The sequence below is a fragment of the Dromiciops gliroides genome, chromosome 5, assembly GCF_019393635.1.
Source record: "Dromiciops gliroides isolate mDroGli1 chromosome 5, mDroGli1.pri, whole genome shotgun sequence".
Lineage (NCBI taxonomy): Eukaryota > Metazoa > Chordata > Mammalia > Microbiotheria > Microbiotheriidae > Dromiciops > Dromiciops gliroides.
The window spans coordinates 85238398-85257475 of NC_057865.1; the positions used below are offsets into that span (position 1 = coordinate 85238398).

The 19078-nt window shown below is 34.9% G+C and overlaps 1 protein-coding gene across 3 annotated transcripts in view; it reads right to left on the reverse strand.

Annotated features, from left to right (window-relative positions):
- Window positions 1-19078, reverse strand: part of UBE3C (ubiquitin protein ligase E3C) — a 172506-nt gene that overhangs the window by 54923 nt on the left and 98505 nt on the right. For all 3 annotated transcript variants that reach the window (XM_043967090.1, XM_043967093.1, XM_043967091.1), the window contains exons 17-18: window positions 18917-19049; window positions 8606-8853 (exon numbers count right to left, since the gene is read on the reverse strand). In XM_043967090.1, the coding sequence (XP_043823025.1) occupies window positions 8606-8853; window positions 18917-19049 (381 nt within the window). The remainder of the gene's footprint in view (window positions 1-8605; window positions 8854-18916; window positions 19050-19078) is intronic.

The window sequence follows — 19078 nt, forward strand, 5'->3', positions numbered from 1 at the left end:
GGAGCTTTACTACCTTCTAAACGGCAACCTTCTAGTCCAGTAATCCAACCAGATGTGGCATCTCTCCTGTTTCTTCTATTTGCTTTATGCTCACACCCAAGGATTGTGCCTTTCACACTTCCTCCTTGCTACTAGCATTTTTGTTCCCTACCACAAAATTTAAACTAACGTCTAAATCTATAACTTCAGGATCAGCCTCTGGTTCTTCAGGGTCTGAAAGCCACAATTAAATGAATGAATTCATACAGATCTGCTAATGAGAGTAGCTAGCTCCCAAGGTTTATGTGCTTCTTTTGAGGCCCAACAAAAGGCATCTTGGAAGTAATGCTGCTAACACTATCAAACTTGGCAGTCAGAATGTACAATTAAATATTTAGACCAAAGAGGAGAGGACTATGGCAAATATGCATATTCTTAGGTGGGAGTTTTACAAGACTCTCAAATCAGACCATAAAGGATATAAGTTGTACTGGCCATAGCTAAAAGGATTCTACAGTTGAGGTGAGCTACCAGGTATATCTAATATTAAAAATGCCCTGTAGCACTGATTTAAGTTTGAAAATAAAACAAAGTATACATCTGCATCTATACTCAAATGAATTGCATCTATAATCAAATAAATGTCATTTTTAACATTCATTCAATCTTAAGAAGAATCCAGGATTTTAAAAAAATGGCTACTTCAGCCATTACTGCTAACCTTTTCTCTAGCACAAACTGCATTCCTTTTTTTCTTCACAAATGAATCTTCTTGGATTCATCTCAGTATAAACCAGGGACTTTCTTATTTAGACCCTATCAAGAAAAGTATTAGGGTCCATTTACTGAGATAAATATCCAAGTAAAAATCAGTAAAGTCATTAATTCTTTAGGCTGTCATGAAAACTTTTGAAATAAAAGCACTAGCATTTCTACAACTACCAATATTCTTCCCTACTTCTATTAAACTGATACTATCATAGTTGAAATACATTACATTACAATACATAATAACAATAGGATACTATTCTCAGAAAAATTCTTCAGGTATGATTTTTACTTGGTGAATAACTCAAACTATAAATTCTTAGAATATTTAGAAAAAGATAAATTGCTGCAACCAACAGTATCAGAACCTACTAGATAATGGCAAACAGATCAAGAACACACAGTAAAATTCAATAACTTTTAACAATTGGTCAAAAATGGCCCTGGATTCAGGAAGACCTGAGTTCAAATCCAGCCTTACACACTTGACACTTACTAGCTGTGTGACCCTGGGAAAGTCACTCAACCCTCATTGCCCTGCCCGCCCCCCAAAAGTAAGCTCTTAGAAGGTGAGTATAATCAAACTGTCATATTAAAAAAACGAATCTGGTAATATAATTTTAAGTAAAATAAATGAACTCATGACAAAACACTATCACATCTTCAGCCAGGTACTTATCTTTGCCTTATGGTTCTTTATCACATGTGTATATTAACTTAAACTCCTCAAAAATATGAAAAGATGTTGATAGTATCTGATCATTTACATTTCTCAAAGTCTTCAAAAGCTTTTCAAGACTAACAAAGGAATTAGTGATGTACTAAATATCCTTATACAGGCAGCTAGGTGGCAAAGTGGTTAAAGCGCCAGCTCTGGAAAATATCTGAGTTCAAATTCGGCCTCAGACACTGACACTTACTAGCTGTGTGACCCTGGGCAAGTCACTTAACCCCCATTGCCCTGCAAAATAAATAAATAAATAAATAAATGAATAAATAAATAAATAAAAAGATCCTTATAACATTTGACTAACTAGGATGAAGAAAGAAAGCTAGAACTTGATAGAACCAGCACTACTTTGTAGCTTATGCCTGTGAGAATCAGGGTGCCACCCCTCCTGAGAAAGACATCGTGAGAACCACAGCAATGCCCCCTGAAAATAAAGTATGTGACTAGCTTCTGGAAGCTGCCTGGCATTCGGAAGTTACATCTATTCATAGACCACCTGTAAGTCATGTCAATCAATGCTACCAGACAATTAGCTTGGAGTTGTGTGTGGGGACTGTCCTGCTTCCTGTTTCACAGGGGGGCTTCTGGGAGAAGCTGCTGAGGATCGCTCTTTTTGTTCTGGGACTTCGGGTTGGTGGCAGAGAAAGAGGAAAGGAGATAGGTTTTTCTTGCTTTACGTTGCTCCATGTGTTATCTTTACTCTTTAATAAATGCTTAAAAGCCTAAACTCTTGCTGAATATCAGTAAATCTTAGCTAGTTTCCCCCCAAAACTTGGTGGGGGGGAAGGTAAGGACACACATTGGATTTTAAACATCATATATAAGTAACAATTTAGCTCTAACTTGATATGGGTAGCAAATACTAAAAATTATATTTATGTATAATATTGTTTATGAATATATTTCAATTATTCTTCAAAGGGCCAACATAAACTAATAATTGTACCCTTTAAATTGTTTTGTTTATTTATTTTTAGTGCTATTTCAATGTAACCTATTATTATAATAAGTTCAGGATCCCCAACCTTTATATAATAAGGAACTTCTGACCAACACCTCTATGGGAAGATTATAAGGAATTGATGGAGAGGGTCTGCCAATGAAAGGAAGAGGTATACTTCTTTAGTATTTCAAATAATATAACTTCTAGTCAGGCTCCTCTCCCTGTAGGAAATGTTAAAGAGGAAATCATAGGCTTACAACAAAACCACAGAAGACTCCTGAATGTTTACAAAAAAACCAAACACCTTTAGTTTCAAAGAGTTTAAATCCTGTACTTCTAAAATATCGAACAAGTTTTAATTCTACCAGGATCAGATTAACATTCAGATCATTTGAGACCACAGAGAAAGAAACTATGACCCTACTAAAGTAAAAGGCCTACAAAATTTCATAATGCAGTAATTTCTAGAGTAACATCCAACCAACACTATAAGCATAAAGAAAAAAAAAAAGGAAGTGATAAAAATCTGAATGAAAGGGAATAATAATTATAATCCCTAGGGAAATGGTTTTAATGTTAACAAATCATTTGCTTTTCACCTATTTATTATTTAATCTCTTATTGTAAAAGATAATTAAATTCAAAGTAAAGAATAAGATGATTAAATAGGGTAAATTTATCATTAATATACTATAGCATATAAATCCCAATAGTTCTGAAATTATATTAATTTGGATCACTAGTGATTACCTATATTCCTGTGATTTTATATAAATTATGACAATTTTAGTGTTATTTATTTTTTGATAGTGTGAGATTTAAGATAACTTGCCAGGGTTACAGTGTTTACATTTTACTTTCATACAAATATTAAATTGCTGTGGATGCTAAATTGCTTCCTTTGTAGAAGGTTCAATTTATTTACAAAGAACCTTTTAATAACGTACTGCAGCTTTGGAATAATATTCTGCAAATGGACAAATGGAAGTATTCTTTGGAAATGGATGAATGGGTATTCAATAAGGTCTTTAACTTAGACCATAAAGCTGGCAGTTATTGAACAGCAAGGCCGTGCCTTATCTTCCTGCTTAATTCGTCAGTTTGCCAAACATGCCACAAAAGAGGTGCCTACACACCTGGGAGGAGAAGGATATTTAATAGCACTGTCACTTTACCCTTTAGTGAATAGGGACCATAAATAAAGAAATAATCAAAAATTATCTTTTGTTGTAATTTTTTAAAAAGTTTTTTTGTTATGCTCCTTTCATTTATCCAAGATTATCTCCTCTTTTTGTTTCTGAAAAGTCACCTTGTAAGTAATCAATTAGAGTTCCAGTAGCACTCCAAAATGTTAATTGATGGGCAGAGAATATAAAAATTCCAAATTAGCAAATCAACCTAGGGATTTTATTTTAGCCATGCCACTTCAAAAAAGGTATCCTGTTATTATCATCTTTTTTTTAATTGACCTGAGTAGATTTTTCTCCATTAAATTGATGATCTGTTGCATCTGGGTATATTATGGCTTTTATTCTTTATCAACCTTTATAAATAAAATAAAATAAATAAAAACTTACTAAGTGCCAGGCCATGTGCTAAGAAATTCTGAGGATATAAATACAGGCAAAAGCCCAGCGCCCTGTCATCAAAGGGATCACAACCTAATAGGTGGTAAGGGTATTAAAGGTCATCAGTAAAAGAAGGGCTCACCTTTAGGAATCAATCTTGGGGCAAACATTAGTGTTTACATCATAGAGAAAATGTAATCACATGCCAAAAAAATTTATAATTACAAAAAAAGTTATTTTGGGGTATAGTCATTAGCACAAACTCCCTAACAGAACAGATACTGCTTTTTCTGTAATAAGGAATTTTTAATTGGGAAGAAAAAAACATTAGCACAACATAGAGAAGTTAAATAAAACACATTACTCCTGAAGAGTATATGTTGAATTTTCTGAATTTTTGTAAATCAGATACATAACATTCAAATACTTCTGGATCTTTAGAGATTTCTTCTTTCTCCAAATAACCACCAAATAAGTCCCAGCAATGAATCAAAGATAAATAAGTAATGAATGCACTAAGGAAATTTGTAATTTCAAGGGTTCCACTATAACAACTCCCTTCTATAAAGAAAGTAGCCTTTTGTAACAGAAATCATCCTCTCCCTCTAAATATATGTTTTCCTATTCTGTATTTTAACAAATGGAAGGCAGCATTATGCACCAGAGAAAGAGTGATCTATTAATAATCAAAGAACTTGGAAGGAATATATGATCCAGGTAACAATGAACAATTCATCCCAAAATTTTGGAGCTCAATTTCTTCTTCTGTAAAATTAAATATGACTTCTAAGCTCCCATTCAATGTTATGTCCTAAAAACATATTAATTTGAATTCTTTTTCCTAGTGATCTACAAATTTTTTTCTCCTCTCCACAACCAGATAAATTTCCATTAAGGATGTTCATTCTCTAATTTGTGGGTTCCTAGAATGAAAGGCTACTTTAATGAAGGCTAAAAGTGTGTTTATGAGGCCTGTGAAATTAAGAGAAGAAATAGGGGCATAAAAAACTTGAGTCAATTTTATATTAGGTTCAAAAATTTTTTTAAATGTAGTCAATAGGGGGCAGCTAGGTGGCACAGTGGATAGAGTACTGGCCCTGGAGTCAGGAGGGCCTTAGTTCAAATCCAGTCTCAGACACTTGACATTTACTAGCTGTGTGACCCTGGGCAAGTCACTTAACCCCAATCACCTCACCAAATAAATGTATTTAATGTGAATAGAGATTAGGTCACTCTAGTGTCAGCCACATCTGTAAAAGAAACAATTAAAGAAAAACACAATTCAGTTGTGTTCTGCCCTGGCAAGACCATATCCATACTATTGTGTTCAGTTCTGGATGCCACATTTTAGGAAGGAAATTGATAAAACTAGAGAATAATCAGAGTAAAGATACTAAGATGGTGACAGCCTTATATTCATTCAACATGAGGATAAGCTGAAAGAAGCAGCCATATGGAGAAAGAAGATGTAAGGGAAATATAATAGCTGTAGGAATTAGGTTTTGCATGCTTGGACCCAAAGAATAAGGTAGGTCAAAGTTGTGAAGAGGCAAACTGAAGTTGTATGTAAGGGAAACGTTCCTAACAAATAGAACTATGCGGAAAGTAGAATAGTGGCTTTTTAACATGAGAGGTTTTCAAGAAAAAGTTGGATTAGCACTTATTAAGCATGCTGCAGAAGAAGTTGTTACGCAGTAACAAGTTGAACTAAATGAGGGAAATGGGCAGTGTTAGATTCCTCATCCAGGAGAGAAAGGAAAAAAAAAATGAGAAAAGCACACATCCTCTATGTAAAATGAAAATTGTAATACTTATAATAAAACGGAAAGTTTTTGTAAGGATCAAATGATCCTCATATTACATCAAATGTTATAAACTCAGTTTTATAACAAGTATTAGAAGATGCTATAATTACAGTAGAAATTCTATTATATATGATTCTGCTAAATAAAACAAATATTTGAAATTAAAGTTTAAGAATAAGTCGTATCTCCCACAAAGGAGAAAAAAGGACCTATTTGTAAAAAAAAATATATATATACTGATAGCAGCTCTTTTTGTGCTGGCTAAGAATTGGAAATCAAAGGGACGCCCATCAACTGGGGAATAGCTAAACAAGCTGTGGTATATGGTGATGAAGTATTATTGTGCTATAAGAAATGACAAGCAGGATGACTTCAGAAAGGCCTGGAAAGACATGTATAAACTAACAGCAATATTGTTTGATGAAAAACTCTGAATGACTTAATTATTCCCAGCAACACAATGATCCAAGACAATCCCAAAGGATTATTGATGAAACATACTATCCACCTCCAAAGAAAGAAGTAATATTGAGTGAAAACAGATTGAAGCATGCTATTTTTCACTTTCTTTCATTTTTTTATTCAAGTTTTCTTGTACAAAATGACTAATATTGTAATGTTTTACACAACTACATGTGTATAACCCATCTGACTGCTTACCACCTCAGGGAGGGGGCAAGGAAAGGAGGGATAAAATTTGGAGCTCAAAACTATAAATAAAAATGTTGGGGCAGCTAGGTGGCACAGTGGATAAAGCACCAGCCTGGGATTCAGGAGTACCCGAGTTCAAATCCGGCCTCAGACACTTGACACTTACTAGATGTGTGACCCTGGACAAGTCACTTAACCCCCATTGCCCTGCCAAAAAAAAAAAAGAATAGAAAAAAAAGAAAAATGTTTACTATTTTAAAAAAAAGAATAAGTTGTATGAAGAAATAAACTTAAAAAGGAGTTTAGTTCAAAGTCCAATTGTTATGCCATTGACTAAAAAGATATAGCAAGTACCAAAATTGGGAGGAAATGAAAAATTCTATTATTAGTTGATTTCCAAAATGTGGGATCGTGCATTGCTGGATCTTAGAGTCACAACAAGGGGCCCAAGCATCCATATGTACATCAGGCTTCCAATCTCTGAAAATTTCAAAACAGAGGTGCAGCCGTCTTAGTAAAAAACTTGACAGACTCAATATGCCTTCCACGAACATATGGATGTGGTTGTGATTTATAAAATACAAACTGTGTTAATGAATTCATAATTTATTTTTGTTACTATGCATTTCCTCAAACAGAAATAAATCATGTATCTCCAAAAATGTTAAATGTTACAAGAAAGGGGAGGTAGAGGAGATACTAAGTTCCATCATTCTTGAAAAAGTTGGGAACCAAAGGCTTTACTTAAGCATTGATATCACTTACCTGATAAATCATCCATGTAAGATTACATTTCAATTAGAATAAATTTTATTTAATTTATACCACAAACTATACTAAACAATTCCATTTTTCTTTGATAATCTCAAAAGTACTTCAAGATTCTGAATAACATATGGGTAATTATATTTAAAGCATTCTGCTCACAGGGAGAAATGCAGTATGACTATCTCCATTTAAAAATGAAAACCCCAAACAGCCCCCAACCAGCCCAAATCAGCAAGGTTAAGTGACTTGTCACTGACTGCACAGATAATGCTAGAGCCCCAACACACAGCATGACCCCATCTTTAGAGCTGAAAGGGAAGTTAAAGACCAACTAGTTTAAAGTTAAGTGACTTGTCTAATGTCATACAGATAACAGAGACAGGATTTGAGCCTGGGGCCTCTGTCTTCAAAGTTATGCTTCCACTCTAAAACACTGCCTCTACTTTATTCTATAACCACCAATGGCCAAAACAACAACAATAACAACAAAAACATACACACACAAATAAAAAACCCAAATCAAATCTGTTCTCCTGAAACTGTGACAAAATTCTGCATTCCAGTGACCTGTATCTTTCCTGTAATATGGCTAAAGACAGCAGTTCAATTCTTCTTTTCTTTATTGTTTGGGGTGGGGGCAGTGGGGGTTTAGAATGGGACGGGAAGGAAGTACAGAATTGTGGCATCACTGATGTAGAATATCCCAAGAAGTAAGGACCCAGTACCAATGCAGCTTGCAACTTTTCTGCAATTAAAAGTCTTAAGGAAGTTTCCTGAGAGCACAGAGATGTAAGACTTCCCAAGGTCACACGACCACTAAATCTCAGAAGGACATATGCTGTATCATCAGATCAGAAGCAGTATCATCTTTGTAACTGCATCTCCAGTAGTTAGCACACTAGTGGCATATAATAATTAATCAGATGAGAAACAAACGATTATTGACTTCTCTATACATTTATGCCAAGTTAAACTGACTCTATAGAGAAGTACACTTATGCAATAACATACAAACACTTTTTAAGTCAATTCTTATGTTTGGATTCACAAGATCATTCTTTTAATTTTTTTATTTTTATTTTAAAGGTGATGGGGACGTGACTTCTATCATACTGGCATATAAATTAAATATATTTCATGACAACCACATGCAATATTTCTAGTCTGGCTTTCATGCACTGTAGCTTTTCTAAAGCAGTTAAATGTTTCCCATTAACAATCATTTTAGTATTTCATCTAAATTTAGGGTAAAAACAGAAATGCTTGATTGTAAGCAAAAAATCTATGTTAGGGTCAACAACAAAGAAATGCAATATTCTTCAACACTTTCTGAGAAAATATTTCACAAACTAAACACAGGTTTTCATATTTATTCCAATATAAAATAATTTACCTTTCCCAGCATTCTGCCTAGAAAGTAGTAATGTCTGGCAAAAGAATCTCCAACAAGCATCTGTGCAGCAGGGTTAGGATATAGAAGCCCTTCATTAGTGGTCTTAAAAAATCCTTGGTTAGGGTTAAACCCTGATTTCAGTAGTTCATTCAGGAATTCTCTGAATATGCCACCACCATCAATGCCAGCTTCATCCAGGCCATGTGCATTAAGTAAGTGCACACGAATCCTCTTTTTTAAATCAGGCTCTAAAAAAAAAAACAGGTGAAGGAAAAGACATAAATGAAAATAGTCCAAGAGATTTGTGATTCGGGACAATTTATACAAAAGAAAAAACATAAAATTACAATGAACCCAAGCTTCATCTTAATACAAAGAAAAGACGTTTATCAGATTAAAGTAGGAAAATAGTATAACCAACATAAATATAAAAACAAGACCTTTGAAAGGAGGAAAACCAGCACTTTTTAATGAGGAAAAACTGGGGCAACTAGGTGGCACAGTGGATAAAGCCACAACCCTGGTTTCAGGAGGACCTGTGTTCCAATCTGGCCTCAGACACTTGACACTTACTAGCTGTGTGACCTTGGGCAAGTCACTTAATCCTCATTTCCCAGCAAAAACAACAACAACAAACAACAAACAAACAAAAAAGAGGGAGGGAAAACCAATAATGGAACAAAAAGAGGATCTGATCAGAGCAAAGGAAAAAGAAGGTAATGGCAATAAGTAGATTGTTTATATATTTTTCTTTTACTTAAAAAAAAGGCCAAAAAATTAATCTGAAACACTGTAGGTAAAAATTTCAATGTAAATGTTTTGAAAATATTTTTCTAATATATAAAATATATATTTACTAAGTACAAATAAAATATAAATCAATATCTATCTGTAAATAAGAATTATGAATTTTCTAATACAACTGGACTAAACCATAGTGTTGATATAAAAATGTGCTGGTTTACATTTTTTGCTTCATTTTTTTTTTTTAGTTTTCAACATTTGTTTATATAAGATTTCCAATTTCAATTTTTTTCCCCTCCCTCCCCTCCCCTAGACAGTAGGTAATCTGATATAGGTTATATGGTTTACATTTTTTTTAAATTATGCTTATTTTGTAGTTTTACTAATACATTGCAAAAAAGAAAACCAAACAGGAAAATGAAAGGTTATATAATTTGCAACTCTGGTTAGAGAGAGAATTCAGAACCAGAAAAATGAGGAGATTCCAAAACACAAAATATACAACTCTGATTAAGAGCTGTTGCATTAACAGAATAGGCACATGAAGAAAAGAAAAGAAAGCTATCTAATGTGATGAAATAATGGGATTTAGCCCCACCTGGAGATTAATCTATACAGATTGAATCAAGTGAGAGTGATTGACTGCTGATTAAGCCTACTTCAAGTTAATTGGATTGTAATCACACCTGGCTATCCCTTAAGAAGGTATTGTTCTCAGAAGCTAGACTGTGAACTCAACTAGAGAACACCTTCAAAACCAATGGATTTGGATGACACCAACCAAACAGCTTGAAGCAGTGTGTAAAGGACTGCCTCTGTTCCAGACCTATAAAAAGATTCCACAATCAGCTTGCTGGAGAGTTCCTGATTAAAGCAGGCTCCTGGAGGAGGACTTGAGGAAGAACCCAACCAGGCTGGAACTCTATGGAGATAGGCTTTTTCTTAACTTTCTGAACTCCTTGTGAACACCTGTATGCCTTGATAAATGTTTAATGCCCAAAGACTGGTGCTGAAGCTTCTAATTTAAGGTGATCACAATTTAGATTTTAAACATCACACTCCTTAAGACAAAAATATTTTCTATTAGCCATTACTGATACAATTCTATACAGAATTAATACAAATGTAATTTAAATACAAAAGACATTTCCCTATAAGTGGTCAAAGGATATAGTTTTCAGAAAAAAGAATTCAAAACTACCAAACCTGCACAAAAACGTCTATTAAACATTACTAATACAGAAATGCAAATTTAAACAACAGTTAGGTTTAACTCATAACCCTCAATGAAGCAAAGGTGCTAAAAGTATAGGACTTCAATTCATGAGGTCTTTGGGGTTAAAATGCTGACTAAAACTTACTGAGTATGTATCCATGATCTAGACACATAAGCTTCTTGAGCTCAGGTTCTTGATTTTTAAAATAGAGATGTAAGTTTATTACTTACCTCATAGAGTTTTTGTGAGGTTTGAATGGAATAATATATGTAAACCTGTATGGATCCTTCAGAATGCCATATAAATATCAGTAGTTATTATTTTGACTCAAAATCCTCATCTCTAAAACAAGAGGGTTGACTAGCTGTGTGACCCTGGGCAAGTCACTTAACCCTCATTGCCCCACCGAAAAAAAATTTTTTTAATAAATAAAATGAGGGGGTTGAAAGAGATCATTAAGGGAGTCCCCTCCACCTAAGAATCTATGATCAATCTAGAGCTTTTTGTGGTAAATGGTGTAAGTAAGAGGCTGATCTAAACCTATTTTTCTGTCACACTGGTTTACATTTTTGGAGCAATTCTTGTCCAACACTCCTTTAACCAGCAGGAACCTAAAAAATTTCAATGCTCACTAGAATAGCAAACCACTCCATAAAGATAATTTCACTACTCTGGGGGAGTTTCATTAATATTAGACACTCTTCCAGGGAGTGAGTGAGAAAAATCATCTAACCCACTGTATCCGGCTGACCCAAAATCATATTTCCTGTCCCATATATCCAATCACCAGAAAACCAGGGCCTGTGCAGCAAAACATCTTGCCATCAGCCTTGGAGTCACTTGTGTAAACATGCTTCCTAGTTGTTTTTAACCTCTATCACTTGTTCTGGGAATAATAGTCAAATCAATACCACCTAACAGATCTACTGGAAAGGATGAGACAACAGATTGTCTTATTTTTCTACTCACAAACCCTGTGACTCCCTAGACTGAAACTCCTTGCCCTGATCTCTACTCTCCAGTATTTGTTATATATACTACGCCTAGTAGAACATAAATTTCTAGGGCCTTAGTTTTGCATTTATATCACCAGTGGCTAGCACATGCTTAGCAAATGCCATTTGTTCATTCATTTATTCATTCACATTTCACACATGTATTTTTCTTATGGCTACCCACTGATGGCAAGGGCAACAGAAGAGAAAAATTGATTTCAGGAGTGAACAGTCATCTAAGAAAATGAAACCTAAGAATGTGATGAAGATTGATAGACCAAGACTTAATATAAGGATAATGGACTGGACTCATGGCTAGGGAGGAATACATCTACAAAGGCCAACAAGACTGCATTTTCCTAGTGTTTAGTAAAACTATCAAAAGTGTTTTAAAAGTAAAAGTATGATGTGGGGCAGTGGATAAAGCACCAGCCCTGGATTCAGGAGGACCCGAGTTCAAATCTGGCCTCAGACACTTGATACTCACCAGCTGTGTGACCATGGACAAGTCACTTAACCCCCATTGCCTCAAAAAACAAAACAAAACAAACAAAAAAAAGTAAAAGTATGAGAAGAACAGAGAATAGCAATTACACACACCAAGTAGTTGCAGTTAAGGAAGAACAGCAGTTGTGTAGTAATATTAAGTTTTAGAGAATGTTTCAATTTTTTCTTTTTATTATATATTTCATGTGTAATAACTAAGATTCTGGATTTCTTTAGATATGTTGGGTTTTTTTGAACTCTCATTGTTTGATTTGATTATTGACAAAGCTATTTAAAGTTGTATTAAGCTGAATTTTGTAGGAAATCTTCCTGGCTGATTACCAGCATCCACACATCAACACCTGAAAAAACTTCCATTCCACAACTACACGCAGAGGACATCCTAAGAATCATCTGAGAAAAAACTTCCAAAGACTTAAATGGACATTTTCCTGTTTTCCTTTTCCACATTGTATATACACTGTTTATAATGTCCACTTACTAAAGGGGAGTGCCCTCTTTAGTTTTTCTGCTTGTAATGTCCACCTGCTAACAGGGGAGTGCCCCCTTTAGCCTTTCTCAATGTGCTGCTCAATTTCTTTTTCTCTCTTTTCATTCCCTTTACTTAGTTAGTCTTAAGCATCTGAAATGTTATTGCTTCATGTGAAAAAACAATGTTTCTTTGCCTGAAGCACAGGGGGGACTCAAAAAACAAACTATGTAACAAAACTTCATAGCTGTTTGCTCATGCTAGTTCAATTGATAATGTTATATGCTCTGTCAATTCAAGTCACCACATGTTAGACTGTTGTTTTGCTTAATGGATTGTCAGGACAAGTGTTGGAAGGTACTATTTTATGAGGAAACAAAATGCATCATTAAATTTTTTTGAATTATAAATTGTGGCATTAAAAACTCTATCACAATGTAAGTTGCCTTACTGAATATTCAATGTTAATTGTAACTAGGAATTTTTGTGTATATTCAGCTTAAATCTTTCTTCATGATATATTCATTTTATTTTTATTCCAGAATTCTGGTACAAATTCTAATTATGTAGTTCTTTACATTTTAACTTATGTGAAACGGATGCTGACTCTCTTTGTTGTTCCGTCTTTGATTTCTTCCCAGGCAAAATCCATTCTACTTTACAACCAGAATAGGATAACTGGATAGCAAATATACTTTATGATATGATTCATTAACTTGTATGAGTGCTATAAATGTCACCGTCTTTTATCTTTTTAAAGGCAGAGTATAGTACCTGCAACTTTACAGAATACTCTACTACCATATTTAAAGTAAAAACCTAACTGATTAGAAATCAAGTTAAGGAAGTGATACTACGGTTTTTACAAAATATATGTTATGCCTATAGTAATAAGCCATTCTTTAATTTAAAAAAAAAAAAAGCAATAGCCAGGAGATAAACATACTTCTTCTCTAGTGTAAGAGCCAGTGAGTAAAATCAATCATCAGGTAACCTAATAAAACTAGTACACTAAAATTATTGTTAAGTATCTAATGAGAGAAAAGGGGAAAGTGGGGAGGAGAAAAGGATAAGAGCAGAAAAGGTCCAGTTAATGAAGGGTTAATTCAAGTTAGACCAGGTGGTCTCAGTCTTAGTATTTCCCAGGCTTTTTCTTCTTTTTTTGAGGGGCAATAGGAGTTAAGTGACTTGCCCAGGGTCACACAGCTAGTAAGTATCAAGTGTCTGAGGCCAGATTTGAACTCAGGTCCTCCTGAATCCAGGGCCAGTGCTTTATCCACTGTGCCACCTAGCTGCCCCTTTCCCCAGGATTTTTCTTAAAAGACTTTCATGTGAAAAAAGTTATTTACTCAAGTAAATCACTATTGTCTATAAGAACTTGGTGAAGTATAGATTGTTCTATTATTTTCCTCTTCCCTAAAATAGTAAGTAATTCTCAAGCTACCTTTGGTTTGATTTTGGATAGATTCCACACACACACCCCCGCCCCCAACCAAGATTAGACTAAAATATTTAGCTCTAGAAATTTCCAATTTGCAAAGCACCCAACAGTTTCTGCATTGTGAATATTGCTGGGTAAACCTCACATTTGACTTTTTTCAAAGTTCCTATATCAGAATGCTAGGAATCACTAGAGAATGACAGGAAATACAATCTCAGTTGTGTCCTCACTGTATCCAATTATCAACACCTAATCTCTTTCACTATGGCAAAGTGGGAAAGAAAGAAAAGCAGCCCCCATATAAGTCACTTAACTGGACAAAAATTCATTATCTCCAGACTTAAAGTGGCTCTAGGTTGGACACACCTTTCACAGAGAGAAAAATTAAATTATTTTATCCACAGTCTCTTTTTGGCACTTTGGAAATTAACCACAAGTAGCCTTCCTTTTTCTGTAAGGCTTATAACACTCAAAACATATTAAAAAAAAAACAAAACAAAAACTTTTCGCTATGAAAGCTAAGGCCCCTAAATGCTTTTGTTGAATGTCTAGGTGTTTTCATCAGGGATATAGAAAATACTTTCAAATTTAACTAAAAGCAATCAAGGCAGGTCCTTGTCTTAAATCATTTTACTCTTAAATTGCTAAAAGGGTAAGCTAAAAGTGTTTAATGTGTACCAGATAATACTGCCAAGCAAAATTAAGGGGGAACAAGGTAGAAGGAACTTAGTCCCCAAAATTAAAAATTAAATCATGCATGCATTTCCTTGATTAAATTAAAATACCAGTCAATAAAAAAGCCTCAAGTTTAAAGTATAGGCTCCATTTTCTAATCCTCTGATATGGGATATTTCCCTGGCATCAAAGGCATTGGCCATTAAGTGCTGAATGTCTGAAAGTTTTTAATTTGGATGACTATAACAAAAAGAATAATAAATAGCCACTTATAGTTCTACAGTGCTTTCCAGTTTTAAAAGCTACCCTTCATATTAACTATGAGGAAGGCAGTACAAATATAATTACAATAGTAATAGTTGAAATTTTTATAGTGCCTAAAGGTTTCCAAAGCACCTTCTATAATTTTAATAACAACTCAATGGAGTATGCATTACAACCATCATGACTGCCTTTTTGTAGAGAAGGAAAAGTGTGTTAGCGGAATTATCGGATTAACTGTTTCTAGCTAAATTGTTGGCGGGCTAGGCTGGGTTTTCTAAAATATTACTAAATTATATATTAATAGCTACTGCACCAGTTTGGGCAGTAAGCTTTTATTATTAATTAATATAACATATTATTATTAAAGTGTTGACTGCGTCTCCCAGACTTTCCCACTAGTCACAGGCTTACGGGCCTAAACACAATTACATACCCAGCATACTGATTGATATAAGAGGGCAAGGAGAAGGCACATGGAGAGTAAAAGAGTCCAGGCAAGAAGAGAGTCCAACCCTGGTGTGCCCAGGGGTTTTATTCTCTTTTTGGTAGGGGCAGGTCACCATACACTGATCTAAGCTAATTGGTTTAGCATCATTCAGTTCCACTGACTGGCATGACCTGGGGGTGGAGTGGGGTGATGGTGGTAGTCTAGAGATCAAATTCCAACCATCTAGGTGTGCGTCTTCCCCATGCTATTGAAAAGAATCAATCTGTATTCCTTTTTGTAAAGCTGAAGGCTCATCCCAGGCTGGTTTCTGATGTGAGGGGAAGAAAGCAGCTAAAACTATTGTCTGGGTTTCTCCTAGGAATCCATTACTAATCATTATTTTCTCACAAACAGAAGCTCAAAGATACCACATACTTAGTGACAAAGAGCTAAGAGGGATTAAAACTCAAGTTTCCGGCAATTCCAAGGGTCTGCCCTTGTCCACTAAACCACACTATCAATTTGGAACTCTCAAATATAAGGAAAAGGACCAGTCATGTTTTAGTGCCAAAGAAATCTTTTTTGTCCAGGCCTATCAATTCATCAGTGGAAAGAAAGCAGAGGGAGAAAACTACTTCATAGCAAACATAATAATTTGCCCTCGAGTTCAGGAAAGGAGGTTGTGTGGTGGTGGGAGTAAAAAGGAGTATTAGGGCTGCCCAAGGTCACGATGCCATTTTGTGTTAGAAAAGGGGATTTACCTTGGGTATTCCTGGCTTCCAGGCTGAATCTTTGCCACTCAACTAACTGCAAATGGGTTATATTATGAGGAACACAGGGACATATCAGAATTTTAAAATAACATGAACATTTTTAAAAGACTTGATGGTTGACTAAGAGCTTCGTATGAGTTAAATGTGCAGTGCAGCCCACAAAAGGCTCAGATGTTACTGTGTGTTGTATTAGTACAAACACAGTATGCACTTTAAGGGAAGCTCAAGCTTCACTGTTTTCACTGTCACTTAGGTTCTAGATGGAAGATTCTGTTCCATTAAGATCTAGAGCTGGAGGAAAATTCTGGATAGGAAGATGAGTTAGAGGCGATCACAAAATAAAAAGTGGGCCCATCATTCTGTCATGTAAATTTGTTCCTGTTGGTCCTCTTCAGTGTTGTCTTAGACAAGTCACTAAATCTCCCTGGGGCTCAGTTTCATTATCCATAAAATGAAGAGGTTTAACCCTTAAGATGATAAGGAGTGGGGGCAGCTAGGTGGCACAGTGGATAGAGCACCGGCCCTGGATTCAGGAGGACCTGAGTTCAAATCCAGCCTCAGACACTTATCACTTACTAGCTGTGTGACCCTAGGCAAGTCACTTAACCCCAACTGCCTCACCAAAAAAAAAAAAAAAAAAAAAAAAAAGATGATAAGAAGTGGATAGCCTGTCCACTAACATACAGCAACATCTTTCTATGTCTCTAACACCAACATCTTTGAAAAGGGTATAATTAAATACAAAATTCAGATTACTTAATAAAATGTTGTTTATCCTTCATTTTCAAAGAGGACAAATGACATCTTGAGGGTGAAGCCGAGTTGTGCAAAGTCGTTGGCCTCACTCTATCTTGCAGAGTCACAGAAGACCAGTGGGAATGCAGTACGTGACTGTGGCATCCTTGCTATCTGACCAGAATGCCTGCTTCGGCCACCTTCATGGCACTGGAACAAATTATTCTTATCCACCCATTCCAATGGGGGAAGTCTTCACATGATTGGGGTAGACATCCCCCTAATTCACTGACAGGTTCGATGTCCTTTGTTTACCCTCAACCTGGTTTAGCCTATCTGCCACATTTTTACTGAGTTGTGGCTGCTGTGCATGCTACAGTTCCTTGAAGCCACAGGTGACATTTAAGAAAACACCATTTTAAATTACATTTAAGTTTATATATATATATATATATATATATATCCCATTTTTTAAACTATATAACCACATAAGATTCCAGGGCTCCACTAATTTGTCTCTTAATATATTTTGAGGTATAATCCAGATTTAATTTTTCAATAAAAAGAAATACTGTCTACCCTTCTAAATGTGATGGTCAGCATCATCAACCACAGTCAAACAAGATAAATAACAAACATCCTCCCCTTTGAAACCAAACCAAACCAAAAAGCTGTCAACCAACTAAATCCTTCCTTGAAGATTTGTTTGGTCTTAGTAGCTGATTTATCCAAGTATAAGAGGAACCTTATAACCAACTGATTAAAAACTTTAGCCATTTTTAACCAAAACCTTTCCGATATGAATTACATGCTTCTTTGCCAAAACACAATATACTGATAATAATAATGTCTTCTTGTGAAGTTAAAGTAATTGTTCTAACACTGAAATAGTTTTTTCAAAACCCTATTAGAACTACTTATAATAGATAAGGAATTAGGGACACAAAGACCCTTTATTGTATGTAAAGGTAGCATATTTGTTGTTCAGTCCTTTCAGTCATGCCTGACTTTTCATGGTACTGTTTGGAGTTTTCCTGGCAAAGATCATAGAGTGGTTTGCCATTTCCTGATCCTTCTCATTTTTCAGGCAAGGAAATTAAAGCAAATAGGGTTAAGTGATTTGCCCAGGATCTCACAACTAGTAAGTGTCAGAGGCCAGCTTTGAACTCAGGAAGATGAGTCTTCCTGACTCCAGGCCCAGAACTCTATCTCTAGCTACTGCAACACCTAGCTACCAAAGTAATATGAAATAATACTATATTAAGAAATATAGGGGAAGCTAGGTGGCACAGTGGATAGAGCACTGGCCCTGGACTCAGGAGTACCTGAGTTCAAATCCAGCCTCAGACACTTAACACTTACTAGCTGTGTGACCCTGGGCAAGTCACTTAACCCCAATTGACTCACTAAAAAAAACCCAAAACAAACCAAAAAAAGCAAAAACAAAAAAGAAATATAATCATCTGAAAATTTTTTTAATAACAAGGATTATGATTATAATTTGTGCTAGCTAAATTGAAACTATATCTACAACATTATTTTAAAATGTATGTTGGTCAGTATCTTCTGTTGCTTCTATCAAAAAAAAGTTTTTACTTGAATGTAAGTTAAACAAAGTTTGTTCCAACCATTGAAATAGCTACACATCTATAATTTTGATAAAAATTTCAAAACATTTACTAAAAATCACTATATATAGGAAAGAAATTTCCTAATTTTGTATAAAGTTAAGTAGTTTTAGTTCTTAGCAAAATACAATTCTTTAGAGTCAATATAGTTCTGTTGTTTTCAAGACAGGTAACAATTTATGCAGCTTAACACAAATAATAAAAAATTAGGACCATGGATTTAGCTGGAGTAACTCTAAAGGATATCTAGGCTAATCATCTTTCTTGGTCCAGAAAGGTAGATTTACTTCTTCAAAGTATAAGGGGCAAAGAAAGGATTTGATCCCAGTTCTAATTTCCCCAAACTGTACAACAGTGTCTTCCATAGTGAAAAGATATTGATAACTTATTGCTTTGATGATTAATTATTATAGAAAAATAACATCGTTAAACATACCATTTTCTGGGGAAAGTTTATCATAAGCATCTTCATAAATATAGTTTCTTCGGATTGTAACATTAATTCCATCCAGAAATGGACCATCTCCTTGTACTTCTTGTTTATCTGCATAGATTAATCTTTGAAAGATCTGACAAAGAAAAAAAAAATCAAAACTAG